Below are 16123 nucleotides of genomic sequence, written 5' to 3'. Positions count from 1 at the left end.
CAGGTGGGTGGCAGGGGCTCCAAGGGTGCAAAACGATGCAGCGCACTGACCCCAAAGAGCACGAGCCTCGCTCCTCGCTGTCCCAGCCGCCTGGCGCGTCAAATGGAGCAAACCCACTGGACTCGGCATTGGCGGCCCCTCCCCCTACGCGCAGCGCAGCGCAGCGCAGCGCAGCGTCGCTTTGCGCCCCGCCCCCGAGCCGAAGCAGCGCCACGCGCCAGAACACGAGGCAACCCAGACGGGAGATAGCGGCAGCGCTCAGCCAGCCGCACCCCACGCATGCGCGTCGATGTTCGTCGCCTTTGCCCCGCTCCCCCCTCGGTGTCGTGAGAGGTTTGGCGCATGCGCATGAGCGTGATTCTCCCCTCTCAGCCTCCGGGCTCCGAGCCCACCCTCGCGTACGCAACCCAGCTGCTCTTACCGCCTCCTTCTGGCTGGGAAACCGCGGCGGTCTCGCGCATGCGCAGGGCTGTCGTCTCTTCTCTCTCTTCCCCCTCCCCCCGCCTTCCCTGCCCCGTCGCCGGCTCCGGGCCCGGCTGCGGCTAGGTCTCGTGAGGAGGCGGAGGAACCAGGGAGGACTATGGAGGCGCGCCGGGGTTCTCGGCCGCACTCACTGGACGGGAGTAGCCGCCGCCAATACCACCGGTTCCGGCAGGCGGGCCTCTGAGGGGAAGAGCTCGCAGCGCGGTGAGCGGGGCACGGCGGCGCGAGGCGAGCGCGGGAGGGGGAATGGAATGGAGCGGAGCGGGGGCGCGGGGGCGGGTAGGACCTGCTCCTAGGAGGTAGCAAAGCCAGGCTGCCCGGGTCGTTGTGGTGCCTCCTTCTGGGCAGCGGCTGCTGCCCCTGCGTGGGGTGCTGCGGGGCAGGCCCGCGGGAGGATGCTTGGCGCACAACTGGTCTCTGGGATGAAGCCTGGCAGAATTCAGTTTTCCTTTTTTTTTTAGTCATTTTGATGGATGTCAGTGTTTATTTTAAGACTTTTTTCATTTTTATTGGTTTAAATTTTCACAGTTATGCGAAGTTATGGGGTGGCCAGACGATGGGCAGCTGGTCACGACGGTACTAATTTAATGACAGTAGACACTGAGATCCACAAAAATAAAGCTTTATAATTAAAACATAAATTGTCAGCATATCAAAATATATATGTTAAATAGCCTTAAATCAATCTCTTGACTTCTCGAGCAGCATATTGTCTTACTTTGCCTGTCTGTAAATTTCAATTACAATATTTACAATTTAAAATGTCAATATTTTTGTTAGCATGTGGTGAAACTGATGTTTACCAATAAAATAATCAATCCAAGCCTAAAGATGATATTTGGGTCTTTTTGGTGGTTCTTGAAGCACTGTGGATGTACCATGTGCTACTCCAATGTTCATTAACTGTGTGTATCAAATGTGGCTTCATTGGTACAGGCCCTTAAACAGTTGACCAGCTGGCATATGGTTTGTGCATATATATCTTGCATAGAGGGTACCTTCTGGCGTAACTAGTTTCAGTGCAGGTTTCCTTAGCAAAGCCATAGATGGTCTCAAGTGGTGTCTAAGAAACACACTGACAATAACAAATAAATTGGTTAGTCTCTAAGGTGCCACAAGGACTCCTTTTCTTTTTGTGAATACAGACTAACATGGCTGCTGCTCTGAAAACTGACAATAACATTCTCTCAGTTCCTGTGAACCAAGAATAATCATTCTTAAATCTGCACTGAGGGGATGGAAACACACAGATGTGGTCTCAGAGCCTAGGTGCAGAAAAAGAGACTACTCAACAGATAGAATAACCCCCTCTGGCCTCAGAGGAACAGCCGTGTTAGTCTGTATTCGCAAAAAGAAAAGGAGTACTTGTGGCACCTTAGAGACTAACCAATTTATTTGAGCATGAGCTTTCGTGAGCTACAGCTCACTTCATCAGATGCATACCGTGGAAACTGCAGCAGACTTTATATACACACAGAGAATATGAAACAATACCTCCTCCCACCCCACTGTCCTGCTGGTAATAGCTTATCTAAAGTGATCAACAGGTGGGCCATTTCCAGCACAAATCCAGGTTTTCTCACCCTCCACCCCCCCACACAAATTCACTCTCCTGCTGGTGCTAGCCCATCCAAAGTGACAACTCTTTACATAATCAAGTCGGGCTATGCATCTGATGAAGTGAGCTGTAGCTCACGAAAGCTCATGCTCAAATAAATTGGTTAGTCTCTAAGGTGCCACAAGTACTCCTTTCCCCTCTGGCCTGTGACTGCACCTTGTCATATGAAGGAGTCCTCAGCTGGTTAATAATGTGGCTTCTTTTTTTTAATCAAACGACACAGTCTTGATGGTTGAACTGTTGGGGAAGTTGCTCGGAATTTCGGTTTTGTTCTGGGCCTTGCAATCTAGTTATATCTGCTCTGTTTATCTTTGCTCTACATTAAAGAGGAAGAGAAACAGTACAGCTAGAATGTGGCTTGAAATGTTGCACAGATGATCTTGGGGAGGAGGGCTGCTGCAGTAAAGTTTCTACTCTGGTATTTTTGACTCTTGACAGTGATGCTTTCTGTTTTTCACTGGAAATAGACGAGTTAGAAGTTGTATAACCATCCACTGGAAAGATGCTTCTGAGTCACAAGTGCTATCAGTGATTGTAGTGTATTTCTTGACTCCATCTACATGAGGGGGTGGGAGGGAAATCTGTAACTAAAACATAAAAAAAACAAACCAAACACTTGTCCAGCTGACATATGCTTCTCCATTGTTGGTGGGACTGAAGGGGAACCTTTGGGTGCAAACAGCTATGTAAAGAAATCCTCCATTTGACTGGCTTCTTGGTAAAGAGGACTCCTTGAGTTACTGAATAATTGACACAGAAGAGGCATAATGCAAATTAATAGAAAAGGAAGCTAAGATAATGATTTCTGAATGTAATGGTCGTCTTACTCTTATGAGAATTACAGTAAATCAGTAATAACAATAATAGATGTGTAACAGGTCAAATGGTGTGATCTGAATGTCCAATACGATTTCTGGTTATCTAATAAAAATGTGTGTTTGTACAACAGCCTTCATACATATATCATACCAATTCTTGATCTAACTTCACTTTGATTTCCTTGCAAAGTATTAATGAGGCAAACACCCATATATACCGCATTAGGTATTGTAAACACAATATGAAGGGATTGATATAGCAGCACAATTGTCCTGGGTAGGGCAAACTGTGGCTCACGGGCCGGATCCAGCCCATCAGGGCTTTCAGTCCGGCCTGCAGGCTTGCCAGCTCAGTGGCGCAGCAGGGCCAAGGCAGGCTCCAGGCTGCCTTGGCCCTGCGTCGCTCCTGGAAGCGGATGACACCACGTCCCTGTGGCCCCTGGGTGGGGAAGGGCAGAAGGCTCTGTGCTCTGCCCTTGCCTGCAGGCACCGCCCCCCGCAGCTCCCATTGGCCGGGAATGGGGAATCGCGGCCAATGTGAGCTTTGGGGGTGGTACCCACAGGTGAGGACAGCGTATGGTGGAACTGCCTGCCACACCCCACCCCCAGGAGCCACTGCCGGACATGCTGGCCACTTCCAAGAGTGGCACGGGGCCAGGACGGGCAGAGAGCCTGCCTTAGTCCCGCTGCGCGCCACTCCCACCCCGGAGCCGCTTGAGGTAAGCAGAGCTGGGCTGGAGCCAGCACCCTGAAGCCCTCCTGCACCTGAGCCTCCTAACACCCTGCCTTGAGCCCCCTGCTACACCCCTTCCTGTGCCCCAACCCCCTGTTCTGAGCCCCCTTCCTGCTCACTGCACCCCCTCCCATACCCCACACTCCGTCCCCTGCCCCAGCCCTACATTCATGGCCCTGCATACAATTTCCCCACCCAGACGTGGCCCTTGGGCCAAAAATTTGCCCACCCCTGGTCTATCCCCACCTTACCTGTCATCCCTGGTTTGGTATTGAGATGTCAGCCGTCTCGTATGATCGGCCGAAGATGCTAGCCTTCACTGCCCACTTGTTGAATTTTCTAACGGGCACCTTCATGCTTTTTCCCAGGCTGCTCCTTACATTCGGGAGGAGTGACCCGTAAACATCTGCAAAACTAATTAATTATCCTCCTTCAAAATCTCCTCAAAGGAGAACTTTGCCAAGATGCCTTTAAAAAACTTGAGAGCGATTAAGCTGCTGTTGTGCTGAGAAACTGCTTATATGTTGACCAATGCTGTCTCATTGTTTCCTTGTTCTCCCCCATCTGTATCAATTTCTTGTCTTTTTACTTAGTCCCTAATCCAAAGAGTTTACAGTCTCTGGGGGTTTTTTGTTTTTATGTTCTGTATTTGTACAGCACTTAGCATAAGATGTTCTGACCCTTAACTGGGTCTCCTAGGCATTGTGATGATACAAAAAATAAATAATTTTGAATTTAAAAGTTCAGACTTTTTTTCCCCTTTGATAATGTTACAATGAAATAGCTGTGAAAACTTGACATATCATTGCCTGATGCTTTTTTAGCTGAATTTAATATAAGAATTGAACACTTATGTTAGAATGAATGGATCTTACTAATGATACAGTATTCAAGCTGCCAAAATAAATACTCAGTAATTAATAATTTATTTATAAAGCACCCTGGCAAAATCACTAGGAGTGCTGAATAACAATCATAAAAACAATTTCACATTAATTAAAAAAATAGACTTCTTGGATGATTGTCATTTTAGTTGCTAATGAGCTGTCACCAATATTTGGCTTTTGCTACGCATAAGAAATGAAACATATTGGTCACTTGGCACTATAGGCACGTAACTTGCTATAGTTACTCCGGGTTTGGCTGATATTAGCTTAGAAGAACACAGGAATCCACTTCAAAGACTTACTGATACTAGACCAATAATTCCTTAAAGACCAAAGAGGTAGAAGTAGAGGGGGAGTAGAGGCATTGGATTGTCTTAAAATGTTAAGTAGATTCATAGATGCAGTGTACTGGGATCACGTACACTTCTAAAGCAGCACTAGGCATAGACAGAAATAGAATTCTGTTTTTCTGACTTTCTGTAGTGCTTTCTTGGTGAGCATCTAATATGAAATATAATCTTGGTTACACTTTATATGCAAGCCATAAGGTAAAATGCAAAATGGAAACTTCCTGGCATTTGTTCTGGGAAGGTTCTTTTACATAATTCAGAATACAGTCCAGGATTGTATCAAAACTGATGTTTGGTGTCACTAAACCTGTGACAAACAAATGAATCTTTGAAGAATAATAACTACTTTAAAAGGTGATGAATGAACCCAAATAAAATGAATAAGGGGTTTTTCAGCCATCACATTTAAAATACTAATATGTTGAAAAACGCCTTTCATATTTTATTTAAAAAAAAAAGAGTACTTGTGGCACCTTAGAGACTAACCAATTTATTTGAGCATAAGCTTTCGTGAGCTACAGCTCACGGATGAAGTGAGCTGTAGCTCACGAAAGCTTATGCTCAAATAAATTGGTTAGTCTCCAAGGTGCCACAAGTACTCCTTTTCTTTTTGCGAATACAGACTAACACGGCTGTTACTCTGAAACCTGTCATATTTTATTTTAGGCATTTAATATCTGATATTTAAATTGGCTTATTTTCTTAAACTTAGATAATTTTTAAGTGAATTATATTTTATGATTAGTTCAGAAGAAGCTAGTATTCCTTTTGAGAAATTGTATAAAACCGTGGTACAAAGTTAATACAAATGAGCTTAGATGCATAATTTTCCATGTCAAAAAGTAATTTCTGTATTATTGATGCATGATCACAGTAATTATGTACAAATCAAATAATTGGCACACACATTTGTCTGTCTGAAAGCCAGGCCCCTCTTCTGAAATTCCTAGGTATTAGGAAAGTCAAAAGTATGTTGAAATGAATATTTCCAAGCTCAAGTTCACAGGTGACTGAGCCACTAAACATGTGTATCTTGAAAAGTGAAAGACATTATAAATTGATAACTAATGCATGCCACTAAATTATATCTATTTTTGTCATCGTGTCCTTTTGGAATGGGGATGTAATTCATGTCAGGAATGAAGGAAGTGGTGGTTGGTGATTCAGTAGGTGGCATTTCCATCTGAGTCAGTAATGAACCAGCAATAGTTTTGAAACAGTATCCCATGCTAGAGGCAATGGCTGTATCTTAAAATAGGGTGCTGAGAGGCTTAGTATTTTGTAAGGCAACTTTCCAGTTGTTTCAAAGTACTATAGCAGTAGTCACCAGCTGGTAGATCACGATCGACCGGTCGATCATGGAACCTCTGATAGTCTATCTCAGTCTCGATCTAGGGTTGTCATGCCAACCCTCCTGCAGCCAAACCGGAAGATCAGCCACTGACAGTCTAGCAGCATAGTAGGGCTAAGGCATGCTCCCTGCCTGCCCTGGCCCCACGCCGCTCCCAGAAGCGGCTGGCATGTCCGGCAGCTGCTCCGGGAGCAGAGGGAGATGGGGTCTCTGCGCGCTGCCCTCACCTGCAGGCACTGCCCCTGCAGCTCCCATTGGCTGGGAATGGGGAACAGCCGCCAATGGGAGCTGTGGGGGTGGTGCCTGTGGATGGGGGCAGTGCGGGGAGCCTAAGTGCCCCTCTCCAGGAGCCGCTGCCGGACATGCCAGCCACTTCTGGGAGCAGCACGGGGCCAGGCAGGGAGTCTGCCTTAGCCCCGCTGCGCTGCCGCCTGGGAGCCGCCTGAGGTAAGCAGGGCCAGTGGGCTCCATACACAGCTCCCAGAAGCAGCCAGCATGTCCCTGTGGCGCCGGGGGCAGGGGACTCCAAGTGCTGCCCCTGCCTGCAGGCACCACCCCCCGCAGCTCCCAACCAATGGGAGCCGTGGAGTCGGTGCTTGGGCAGCGCACAGAGACCCCTGCCCCTCTTCCCCCCGGGGCTGCATGGACATGGTGGCCATTTCTGGGAGCAGTGTGGGGCCAGGGCAGGCAGGGAGCCTGCCTTAGCCCCGCTGTGCTGCACCCGGAAGGTGCCTGAGGTAAGTGGTGCCTGGCTGGAGCCCCCCCCTGCACCCAAACTCCCTCCCAGAGCCTGCACCCTAACCGCCTGCCCCAGCCCTGAGCCCTCTCCTGCACCCCAGTCCCCTCCCAAAGCCTGCACCCCAATCCCCTGCCCTAGCCTCAGCCCGGAGCCCCTCCCACACTCCAAACCCCTCAGCCCAGAGCCTGCACCCCCTCCCACAGCCCAATCCCCTGTCCCAGCCCAGTGAAAGTGAGTGAGGGTGGGGGAGAGCAAGGGTCAGAGGCAGGGGGGATGGAGTGGGCAGGGCCTCAGAGAAGGGGCGGGGCAGGGCCTTGGGGACGGGGAGGGGCAAGAGTGTTTGGGTTTACTGTTATTTCTGCATTTTCTTTGAGGTAGATCCTGGGTTGCACTTAAATTCAAAAAGTGATCTTGTGCTTAAAAAGGTTGGAGACCACTGTGCTATAGGGTGGCAAAGTATCATTACTATTGTTAGAAAGACAAATTGGGTGAAAGTACACTCTGAGTAGCTTTCCTAGACCCAAAGAAGAGCTCTGTGTAAGCGCGAAAACTGTCTTATTGGACCAACTTGTGTTGGTGAAAGATATTTCTCTAATATCCTGGGATCAGCACAGCAAATTACTATTAGCATATTTGTTTACCATAGGGATGTAAATATAATTTTAAAAGTTAACTGTTTAAATGATTAAAACTATATCGTTTAACTGGTTAAAGGGAGGGGGGCTCCTGCTGCCCCGGCCGGTGCGGGACTGGGGGTTAATGTTTAGGGAAGGTTAACTGGTAAGCTTCCCTTGTTTATCAGTCTTTCCTAATTGATATGCCATACTATCACATTCTTCACAGTATGTATTAGGTTTCAGAGTAACAGCCGTGTTAGTCTGTATTCGCAAAAAGAAAAGGAGTACTTGTGGCACCTTAGAGACTAACCAATTTATCATCGGATGCATCCGATGAAGTGAGCTGTAGCTCACGAAAGCTCATGCTCAAATAAATTGGTTAGTCTCTAAGGTGCCACAAATACTCCTTTTCTTAGTATGTATTAGGAAATCTGTTCAAAAGGATTTGCAGTTGTAAAAGTGCAATCCTGCAAATATTATAGCAAGATAACTTTGTATTTTCTGTTGAGCTTATTAAAGAGTAAGTATAAAATATTAATCCAAGCTTAATTATTGTAATCACTGTTTATTCTTAGATTCAGTTTCCTTTTTAAACTGAAATTTGTTTGCTGTTTATATATAGACAAGGATTCTTCAGCAGCTATATTCAGATATGGATAAGAACCTGCACAAATGTTGATTCTTAATATTAGTGGGGAAAGTAAACATTTCAGGGACTTAAAATGAGACTTAAAATGGCTTGTTCCATTGTTATCTTACATTCTCTAAGGAGGGAGTATAGAATGTTTTATGTAGAGAAGCTACTCGTATGTAACTATCAACCATATCTGACTAAAATATATATATTGATGATGTAGTAGACTTTCAGTAGGAAGTTCTGTTAACAGATTGGTACACTCATGTAAACTCTCGGATTTTTAAGGTGGGAAAGACCTAGTAAATCATTTTATCCATTTGTTTCCCTGGCAATGCAGGATTCTTTCATACTTCTTGTGATGAGTAGAGTTGGCATCATGCTAGTTTTGTCTTCATGAAATTCATGTTGTTGTTGTTTTTCTTTTTTAAAGGCTAGAAATCTACCCAGTGTAAAACTATATGCTCAGGCTTGAGACTTGTGTGCCTGGCAGGGCCACATCTTCTCCAAATAGGGTTTTAAGGAAGAAAGTCCACTTAAAGAGTGCCTTTTTCAGGTCCATTGCAGTGCTGTTCCTGGCATTCTGACAGTTGCCTAGTCTCAGATGGGAGCTGTGCCTGAAGTTACATTGCTGGAAGTGATGGGAACAACAAGATGAATAGATCCCAAACAAATCAGTTTTGTTATAGGTTTCAGAGTAGCAGCCTTGTTAGTCTGTATCTGCAAAAAGAACAGGAGTACTTGTGGCACCTTAGAGACTAACAAATTTATTTGCTCAAATAGTTTTGTTATAGTTTCAGTAAACTATCCAAATCCTCTCAAAATGGTTTTATTTTTTTGCTTAGGAGGTCCATTCCTTCCACTGTAGTTCACTATTCTGGAACTGCTTAACCGAATTTTTTAGTTCTTGTTCGTTTGGTCCACAGCTTTGTTGTTGGTCACAGAGATATCAGGCTAATAAAGTTGCTTTGGTAGAAACAAAGTATTGGACTGCATAATTTGATGTCTTGTTCCCCCTTGTCTGGAGTCACAGTTACTAAAAATGCTCTTAAGACCAAGTGTATTGTACAGTGCAACTTAGGAATGCCCCACTGTCTCACTTACCTGATGAGGATGAATCCAGGTATACGACAGTAATTTCAGATTTTGGTATTTTAATTTTAAAAATGACTTTTGGCTTTTGTCCAGTACTCCTTTTATAACAGAAAGTGACTACCAATTCTTTAAAATAGGATTGTAATGGTCTTAAAATTGCAGCCCAAAGTGGCCCTAAACAACCCAGGTAACTGGCATCATTAACACACACGCACTTCAATCGGTTCCTCCATCCTTCTGCCAGTTTTTCTTGTGACTTGGCAGAGCACTGAAATTGCCCGGAGGGTGGGAATCTCTTCAAGAATAGCTTGAGAAGTGTGTGTCATGTTCTAGGTCTATGAACTTAGATAGTGTCCATTTAATTTGTGGTTTGTACTCTCCAAAATTTGAAATAAAGTAAAATCTTACTTTTTCTTTCCCCAAAGGAAGCTGTATTTCCCTCAGCTGAAGTTCCTTTACTTCCACCATGGAGGCGGAACAAGAAAACTTTTGCATCAGTAAAGATGATGAGAGCGCTGAATCTGCTTTTCATTGCTCAGCATGTCATGATGATGATGAGTGGAGCTGTGCTAACCCTATCCGGGGTCGGGCTAAGACTCGTAGTTTGTCTGCTTCACCAGCCCTCGGAAGCACCAAAGAATTCAGGTATGAAGTAAACTAGACTCGAATCTTCTACGCTGATGATTCTTTGGTAAAACTAATATAACATTAGTGCCACATTTATGTAATGCAAATATGATAATATAGGCTCTTCCTATGCGGGCAGCTTTCATTGGCATTAAGAATCACAGCTAATGACATCTTATGGTAAGAATTGAAGAAATGTTCATTTTAGAACAGTTCTGCTTATGCTCTGTCTTGTTCTTTTATATATATATATATTTTTTATTTCTAGGGATATCTTGTTTGACAGGATCTCCTTAAGAGTCCATGTGTTCTTTTGTTTCTCGTTCATTTGACTTCATGATCTTCAGTTGCTTTAGATTGTCATAAACAAAGTTAGGTATTCAGGAGTGGACAAACTTAGTATCAGAGAACCTCTGGTCACAAATCCTTAGTGACACATATAGAACATGAGGGCAAGAAATACAGAAAATGCAATTTGGATAGAATGTTGTTTAGCACTGATAAAAGGCAACGCTCCAGTCTAAATAACCACTGAATAAGTATAACAGTGACAATATATTTGCCTTGCTTGTGGTGCCATAGCCCGTTCAGTCCTTGGCATCTCTCCTACGAATGCTCCGTAAGGTTCCCAAACTGTAGTCTGTGAAGCACATAGACAGCTGGCTGGTGACGTGGTGCTGCCTATTCCTTGTTTTTACCTGCTACCTTGCATTTAAGACAGCTAAAAAGTTGTACTTTTCAAATGTTACTCTTCCGTGTAAACAATTGTTATAGTTGATATGTGGATGTCACGTGATAGTGAATTGTAGTGGAAGTGGTCTGTGTGATCGTGAATTGGAGAGAGGTGGTCAATGAGACAATCTCGACTAATAGGGCTTCACTTGGGAAAAACTTCGAGAATCTCTTAGATTCATAGACACTAAGGTCAGAAGGGACCATTATGATCATCTCGTTCGACCTCCTGCACAACGCAGGCCACAGAATCTCACCCACCCACTCCTGCGAAAAACCTCTCACCTATGTCTGAGCTATTGAAGTCCTCAAATCATGGTTTAAAGACTTCAAGGAGCAGAGAATCCTCCAGCAAGTGACCCGTGTCCCATGCTACAGAGGAAGGCAAAAAACGGCCAGGGCCTCTTCCAATCTGCCCTGGAGGAAAATTCCTCCCTGACCCCAAATATGGTGATCAGCTAAACCCTGAGCATATGGGCAAGATTCACTAGCCAGATACTACAGAAAATTCTTTCCTGGGTAACTCAGATCCCACCCCATCTAACATCCCATCACAGGCCATTAGGCCTATTTGCCATGAATATTTAAAGATCAATTAATTACCAAAATCATGTTATCCCATCATACCATCTCCTCCATAAACTTATCTAGTTTAATCTTAAAGTCAGATAGATCTTTTGCCCCCACTGCTTCCCTTGGAAGGCTATTCCAAAACTTCACTCCTCTGATGGTTAGAAACCTTCGTCTAATTTCAAGTCTAAACTTCCCAATGACCAGTTTATATCCATTTGTTCTTGTGTCCACATTGGTACTGAGCTTAAATAATTCCTCTCCCTCTCCGGTATTTATCCCTCTGATATATTTATAGAGAGCAATCATATATCTCCCCTCAACCTTCTTTTAGTTAGGCTAAATAAGCCAAGCTCCTTGAGTCTCCTTTCATAAGACAAGTTTTCCATTCCTCGGATCATCCTAGTAGCTCTTCTCTGTACCTGTTCCAGTTTGAATCCATTCTTCTTAAACATGGGAGACCAGAACTGCACACAGTGTTCCAGGTGAGGTCTCACCAGTGCCTTACATAACGGTACTAAAACCTTATCCCTACTGGAAATACCACTCCTGATGCATCCCAAGACTGCATTAGCTTTTTTTCACCGCCATATCACATTGGCGACTCATAGTCATCCTATGATCAACCAATACTCCAAGTTCCTTCTCCTCTTCCGTTACTTCTAATTGATGCATCCCCAGCTTATAACTAAAATTCTTGTTATTAATCCCTAAATGCATAACCTTACAGTTTTCACTATTAAATTTTATCCTATTATTATTACTCCAGTTTACAAGGTCATCCAGATCCTCCTGTATGGTATCCCTGTCCTTCTCTAAATTGGCAATACCTCCCAGCTTTGTATCATCCGCAAACTTTATTAGCACACTCCCACTTTTTGTGCCGAGGTCAATAATAAAAAGAGTAAATAAGATTCGTCCCAGAACTGATCCTTGAGGAACTCCACTGGTAACCTCCCTCCAGTCTGGCAGTTCACCTTTCAGTAGGACCCGTTGTAGTCTCCCCTTTAACCAGTTCCTTATCCACCTTTCAGTTTTCATATTGATCCCCATCTTTTCCAATTTAACTAATAATTCTTCATGTGGCACGGTATCAAACGCCTTACTGAAATCTAGGTAAATTAGATCCACTGCATTTCCTTTGTCTAAAAAAATCTGTTACTTCCTCAAAGGAGGAGGTCAGGTTGGTTTGGCACGATCTACCTTTTGTAAAACTATGTTGTATTTTGTCCCATTTACCATTGACCTCATTGTCCTTAACTACTTTCTCCTTCAAAATTTTTTCCAAGACCTTGCATACTACAGATGTCAAACTAACAGGCTTGTAGTTAACCGGATCACTTTTTTTCCCTTTCTTAAAAATAGGAACTAGGTTAGCAATTCTCCAATCATACAATACAACCCCTGAGTTTACAGATTCATTAAAAATTCTCGGTAATAGGCTTGCAATTTCGGGTGCCAATTCTTTTAATATTCTTGGATGAAGATTATCTGAGCCCCCCGATTTAGTCCCATTAAGCTGTTTGAGTTTCGCTTCTACCTCAGAAATGGTAATATCTCCCTCCATATCTTCATTCCCATTTGTCATGCTACCATTATCCCTAAGATCCTCTTTAGCCTTATTAAAGACTGAGGCAAAGTGTTTGTTATTGGGCCATGCCTAGATTATCCTTGACCTCCACTCCATTCTTAGTGTTTCGCGGTCCCACTTCTTCTTTCTTTGTTTATTTTTATGGCTATAGAACCTTTTACTATTGGTTTTAATTTCCTTTGCAAGGTCCAACTCTACTTGACTTTTAGCCTGTCTCACTTTATCCCTACATGTTCTGACATCAATAAGGTAGCTTTCCTTGTTGATCCCTCCCATCTTCTACTCCCTGTATGCTTTCTGCTTTTTCTTAATCACCTCTCTGAGATGCTTGGTCTACAACTCCTGCCTATGAATTTTTTCCCCTTTCTTGGGATGCAGCCTTCTGATAGCTTCTGCAGCTTTGATTTAAAGTAATCCCAGGCATCCTCTACCTTTAGATCCATAAATTCTTCAGTCCAATCCACTTCCCTAACTAATTTCCTTAATCTTTGAAAGTCAGCCCTTTTGGAATCAAAAACCCTAGTTGCAGATTTATTTTTGTTAATCCTTCCGTTCAGTTTGAACTGAATTAGCTCATGATCACTTGAACCAAGATTATCCCCTACAACCATTTCTTCTATGAGGTCCTCACTACTCACCAAAACCAAATCTAAAATGGCATCCCCTCTAGTCGGTTCAGTAACTACTTGATGAAGGAATCCATCAGCTATCGCATCTAAGAAAATCAGAGCCCTATTATTATTGCTAGCACTCGTCCTCCAGTCTATATCTGGGAAGTTAAAGTCTCCCATGATCACACAGTTTCCACTAGTATTTACTTTATTAAAAACATTTAAAAAGGGCTCTATCCATATCCAAATTAGATCCCGGCGGTCTATAGCACACTTGAAGCACTATCCCAGGGGAGGCTCTAATAGTTTTCTTCCCCAATGTAATTTTTGCCAAGACGAGCTCTGTCTTATCCATTCCATCGCTTCTTATTTCTTTACATTCTACCTCATTGTTGATATACAATGCTACTCCACCACCTTTGCCTTTATTTTGGTCTTTCCTAAACAGCACATACCCTTCAATACCCATAATCCAGTCATGACGACTATTCCATCATGTTTCTGTTATCCCTATAATATCTGGTTTCACTTCCTGCACCAGTAGCTCTAGTTCCTCCATTTTGTTACCTAGGCTCCTTGCATTGGTGTACAAACATCTTAATTTTTGCTGTTTGCCCTTGCTCACATTCTGTATCCTATTAAGCACGGTCATTCTCCAGCCAGTATAACCTATTAGACTGGTATCCACACTGCCCTTCTCCTTATATACATTCTCCTACCTACGGGCTGTATCCTTTCTTACTTCGTTTTCTTCCCTCTCAATGCTAAAATCCGGCATGGAGATTACCTGGACATCTCCCAACCATCTCCCCCAAATTCCTAGTTTAAAGCTCTCTTAATCAGTTGTGCCAGCCTCCATCCTAGAAGTCTATTTCCTTCCCTACTCAGATGAAGTCCATCCTGAGAGAAATGTCCTCTGTCCATGAATGCCTCCCAGTCGCCATACATCCCAAAGCCCTCCTTATAGCACCACTGCCTAAGCCATCTATTGATCATCATAATCTTGTCACACCTTTGTTGCCCTTCTCTAGGAACAGGTAGAATCCCACTAAAGATTACCTGAACCTCGATTTCCTTAAGCGTCTTCCCCAGCCTAGCATAGTCTCCCGTAATACTTTCCAGCGAGAATTTAGCCGTGTCATTTGTTCCCACATGAAGGATAATTAGGGGATTCTTTCCCGCTCCCTTTAGGATCGTTTTCAACCTCAGGTCTATATCCCGTATCTTAGCACCTGGAAGACAGCATACCCTTCTATTCTCTGGATCAGCTCTGGATACAGGCCTGTCTATTCTTCTCAGTAAAGAGTCCCCGATCACATAGACCTGCCTTTTCCTGGTGACGGTGCTATTCTCCATTCCTTTTCTCCCTTGTAATCCTCTTCAACCCATCCTGTATCCTCCTGGGGCTCATATTTGGTGTAGTCTCCATTGACTCTTCCCCTTTTCCTGTAGGACTAGCCGCTCTTCTCTTCTTCCTTGCCCTTCCACCTTCAGTGACTGCCTGCTGAGCCCCTTCTTCATTTTCTAACTCTGCAAACCTGTTCTTGAGGTCTGTTTCTCCTTCACTAGCCCATCTTTTCCTCTGCCTGGTTCTTTTAGTCACATGCTTCCACTGACCACTTTCCTCACCCAGTCTCCCCTCAGAATTCCTCAGTCCTGCTTCCATCTGCAAGTCTGAGCTTTTCCCTTCAGATACCTCATGGCTTTGCTCCATAATCTGCTCAAACCACTTCCTAAACTCAGCCAGACTTTCCACCTGCATCTCCAAACCTCAGATTTCTTCCTCCATCAGCTCTATGAGACAGCATTTCATGCAGACAAAACTCTTACCAGGTACCACCTCCAGGCTCATATACATACTGCAGCTTCCACATCGAGTCATCTTCATTGTGTCTTCCACGACATGAGTCACTCCAACTGCTACCTCTGTATCTGTCATAGCCTTTCCACCCAAATCCTGTTAATTTGGGAAACACAAACCACACCCACAGCAAAAACAATACAAACTCCCCTGTGCCGCTGCACGACTGGCTGGCTACCTTTATAGGACCCCTAGTCAGAGAAGCCCTGCCCCCTAATCAGGGCTCAGCTTATTTCATTTAGAGCACTGAATATCCATCCATGGTAATGGTTATTACTGACCTTGGATGGATTTGAACCATGAACATGGAGATTAAAGGCTGGTTCTCTCCCCTCCCCCCCCCCCCCCCCCCAATATTTCTGAATGAGCAGGAAGTTTCCTGCTTTTGTAGAAGCAGGGCAAAAGTGAAATTTACCCAAGTTTTGTGTTTGCTCTTCTAGTCTGTATTTACATAGTGAGGTAACCCTTAAATAGCTTCTGAGATTAGAAGTATATTACCAAGGAAAAAAACAGTCATTGGTCTATCATCTGCTGGCTTCAAGAGAGAATTTTGAACATAGTAATAACTTTTCACATTTTTTTTTTACAAAGCATAGGAATTGTGGATGCAATGCATAGCTGTAGCATTTATCATATACTGAAAGAGCTTGCCCATAACTCAGAAAATAAGTATACGGGTGTTCAAGTAATATTTCTAGTTCTTTATGTACACAATTTTACAAGGATACATGTGGCTTTATTTAATAGAACTCCGTAATGTTTTACAGAGTAGATTGATACAATTTGTTACACTATTGTCAGTTTTA

The 16123-nt window shown here is 44.0% G+C and overlaps 1 protein-coding gene across 1 annotated transcript in view; it reads left to right on the top strand.

Annotated features, from left to right (window-relative positions):
* The first annotated feature begins 424 nt into the window (after window positions 1-424).
* Window positions 425-16123, top strand: part of NADK (NAD kinase) — a 48038-nt gene continuing 32339 nt past the window's right edge. The window contains exons 1-2 of the mRNA XM_048824751.2: window positions 425-687; window positions 9751-9970. Of these exons, the coding sequence (XP_048680708.1) occupies window positions 9792-9970 (179 nt within the window). The 5' untranslated portion in view covers window positions 425-687; window positions 9751-9791. The remainder of the gene's footprint in view (window positions 688-9750; window positions 9971-16123) is intronic.

The sequence above is a fragment of the Caretta caretta genome, chromosome 18 (assembly GCF_965140235.1).
Source record: "Caretta caretta isolate rCarCar2 chromosome 18, rCarCar1.hap1, whole genome shotgun sequence".
Lineage (NCBI taxonomy): Eukaryota > Metazoa > Chordata > Testudines > Cheloniidae > Caretta > Caretta caretta.
The sequence above is the reverse complement of the archived record's forward strand: the minus strand, read 5'-3'. Positions and strand labels throughout refer to the sequence as shown.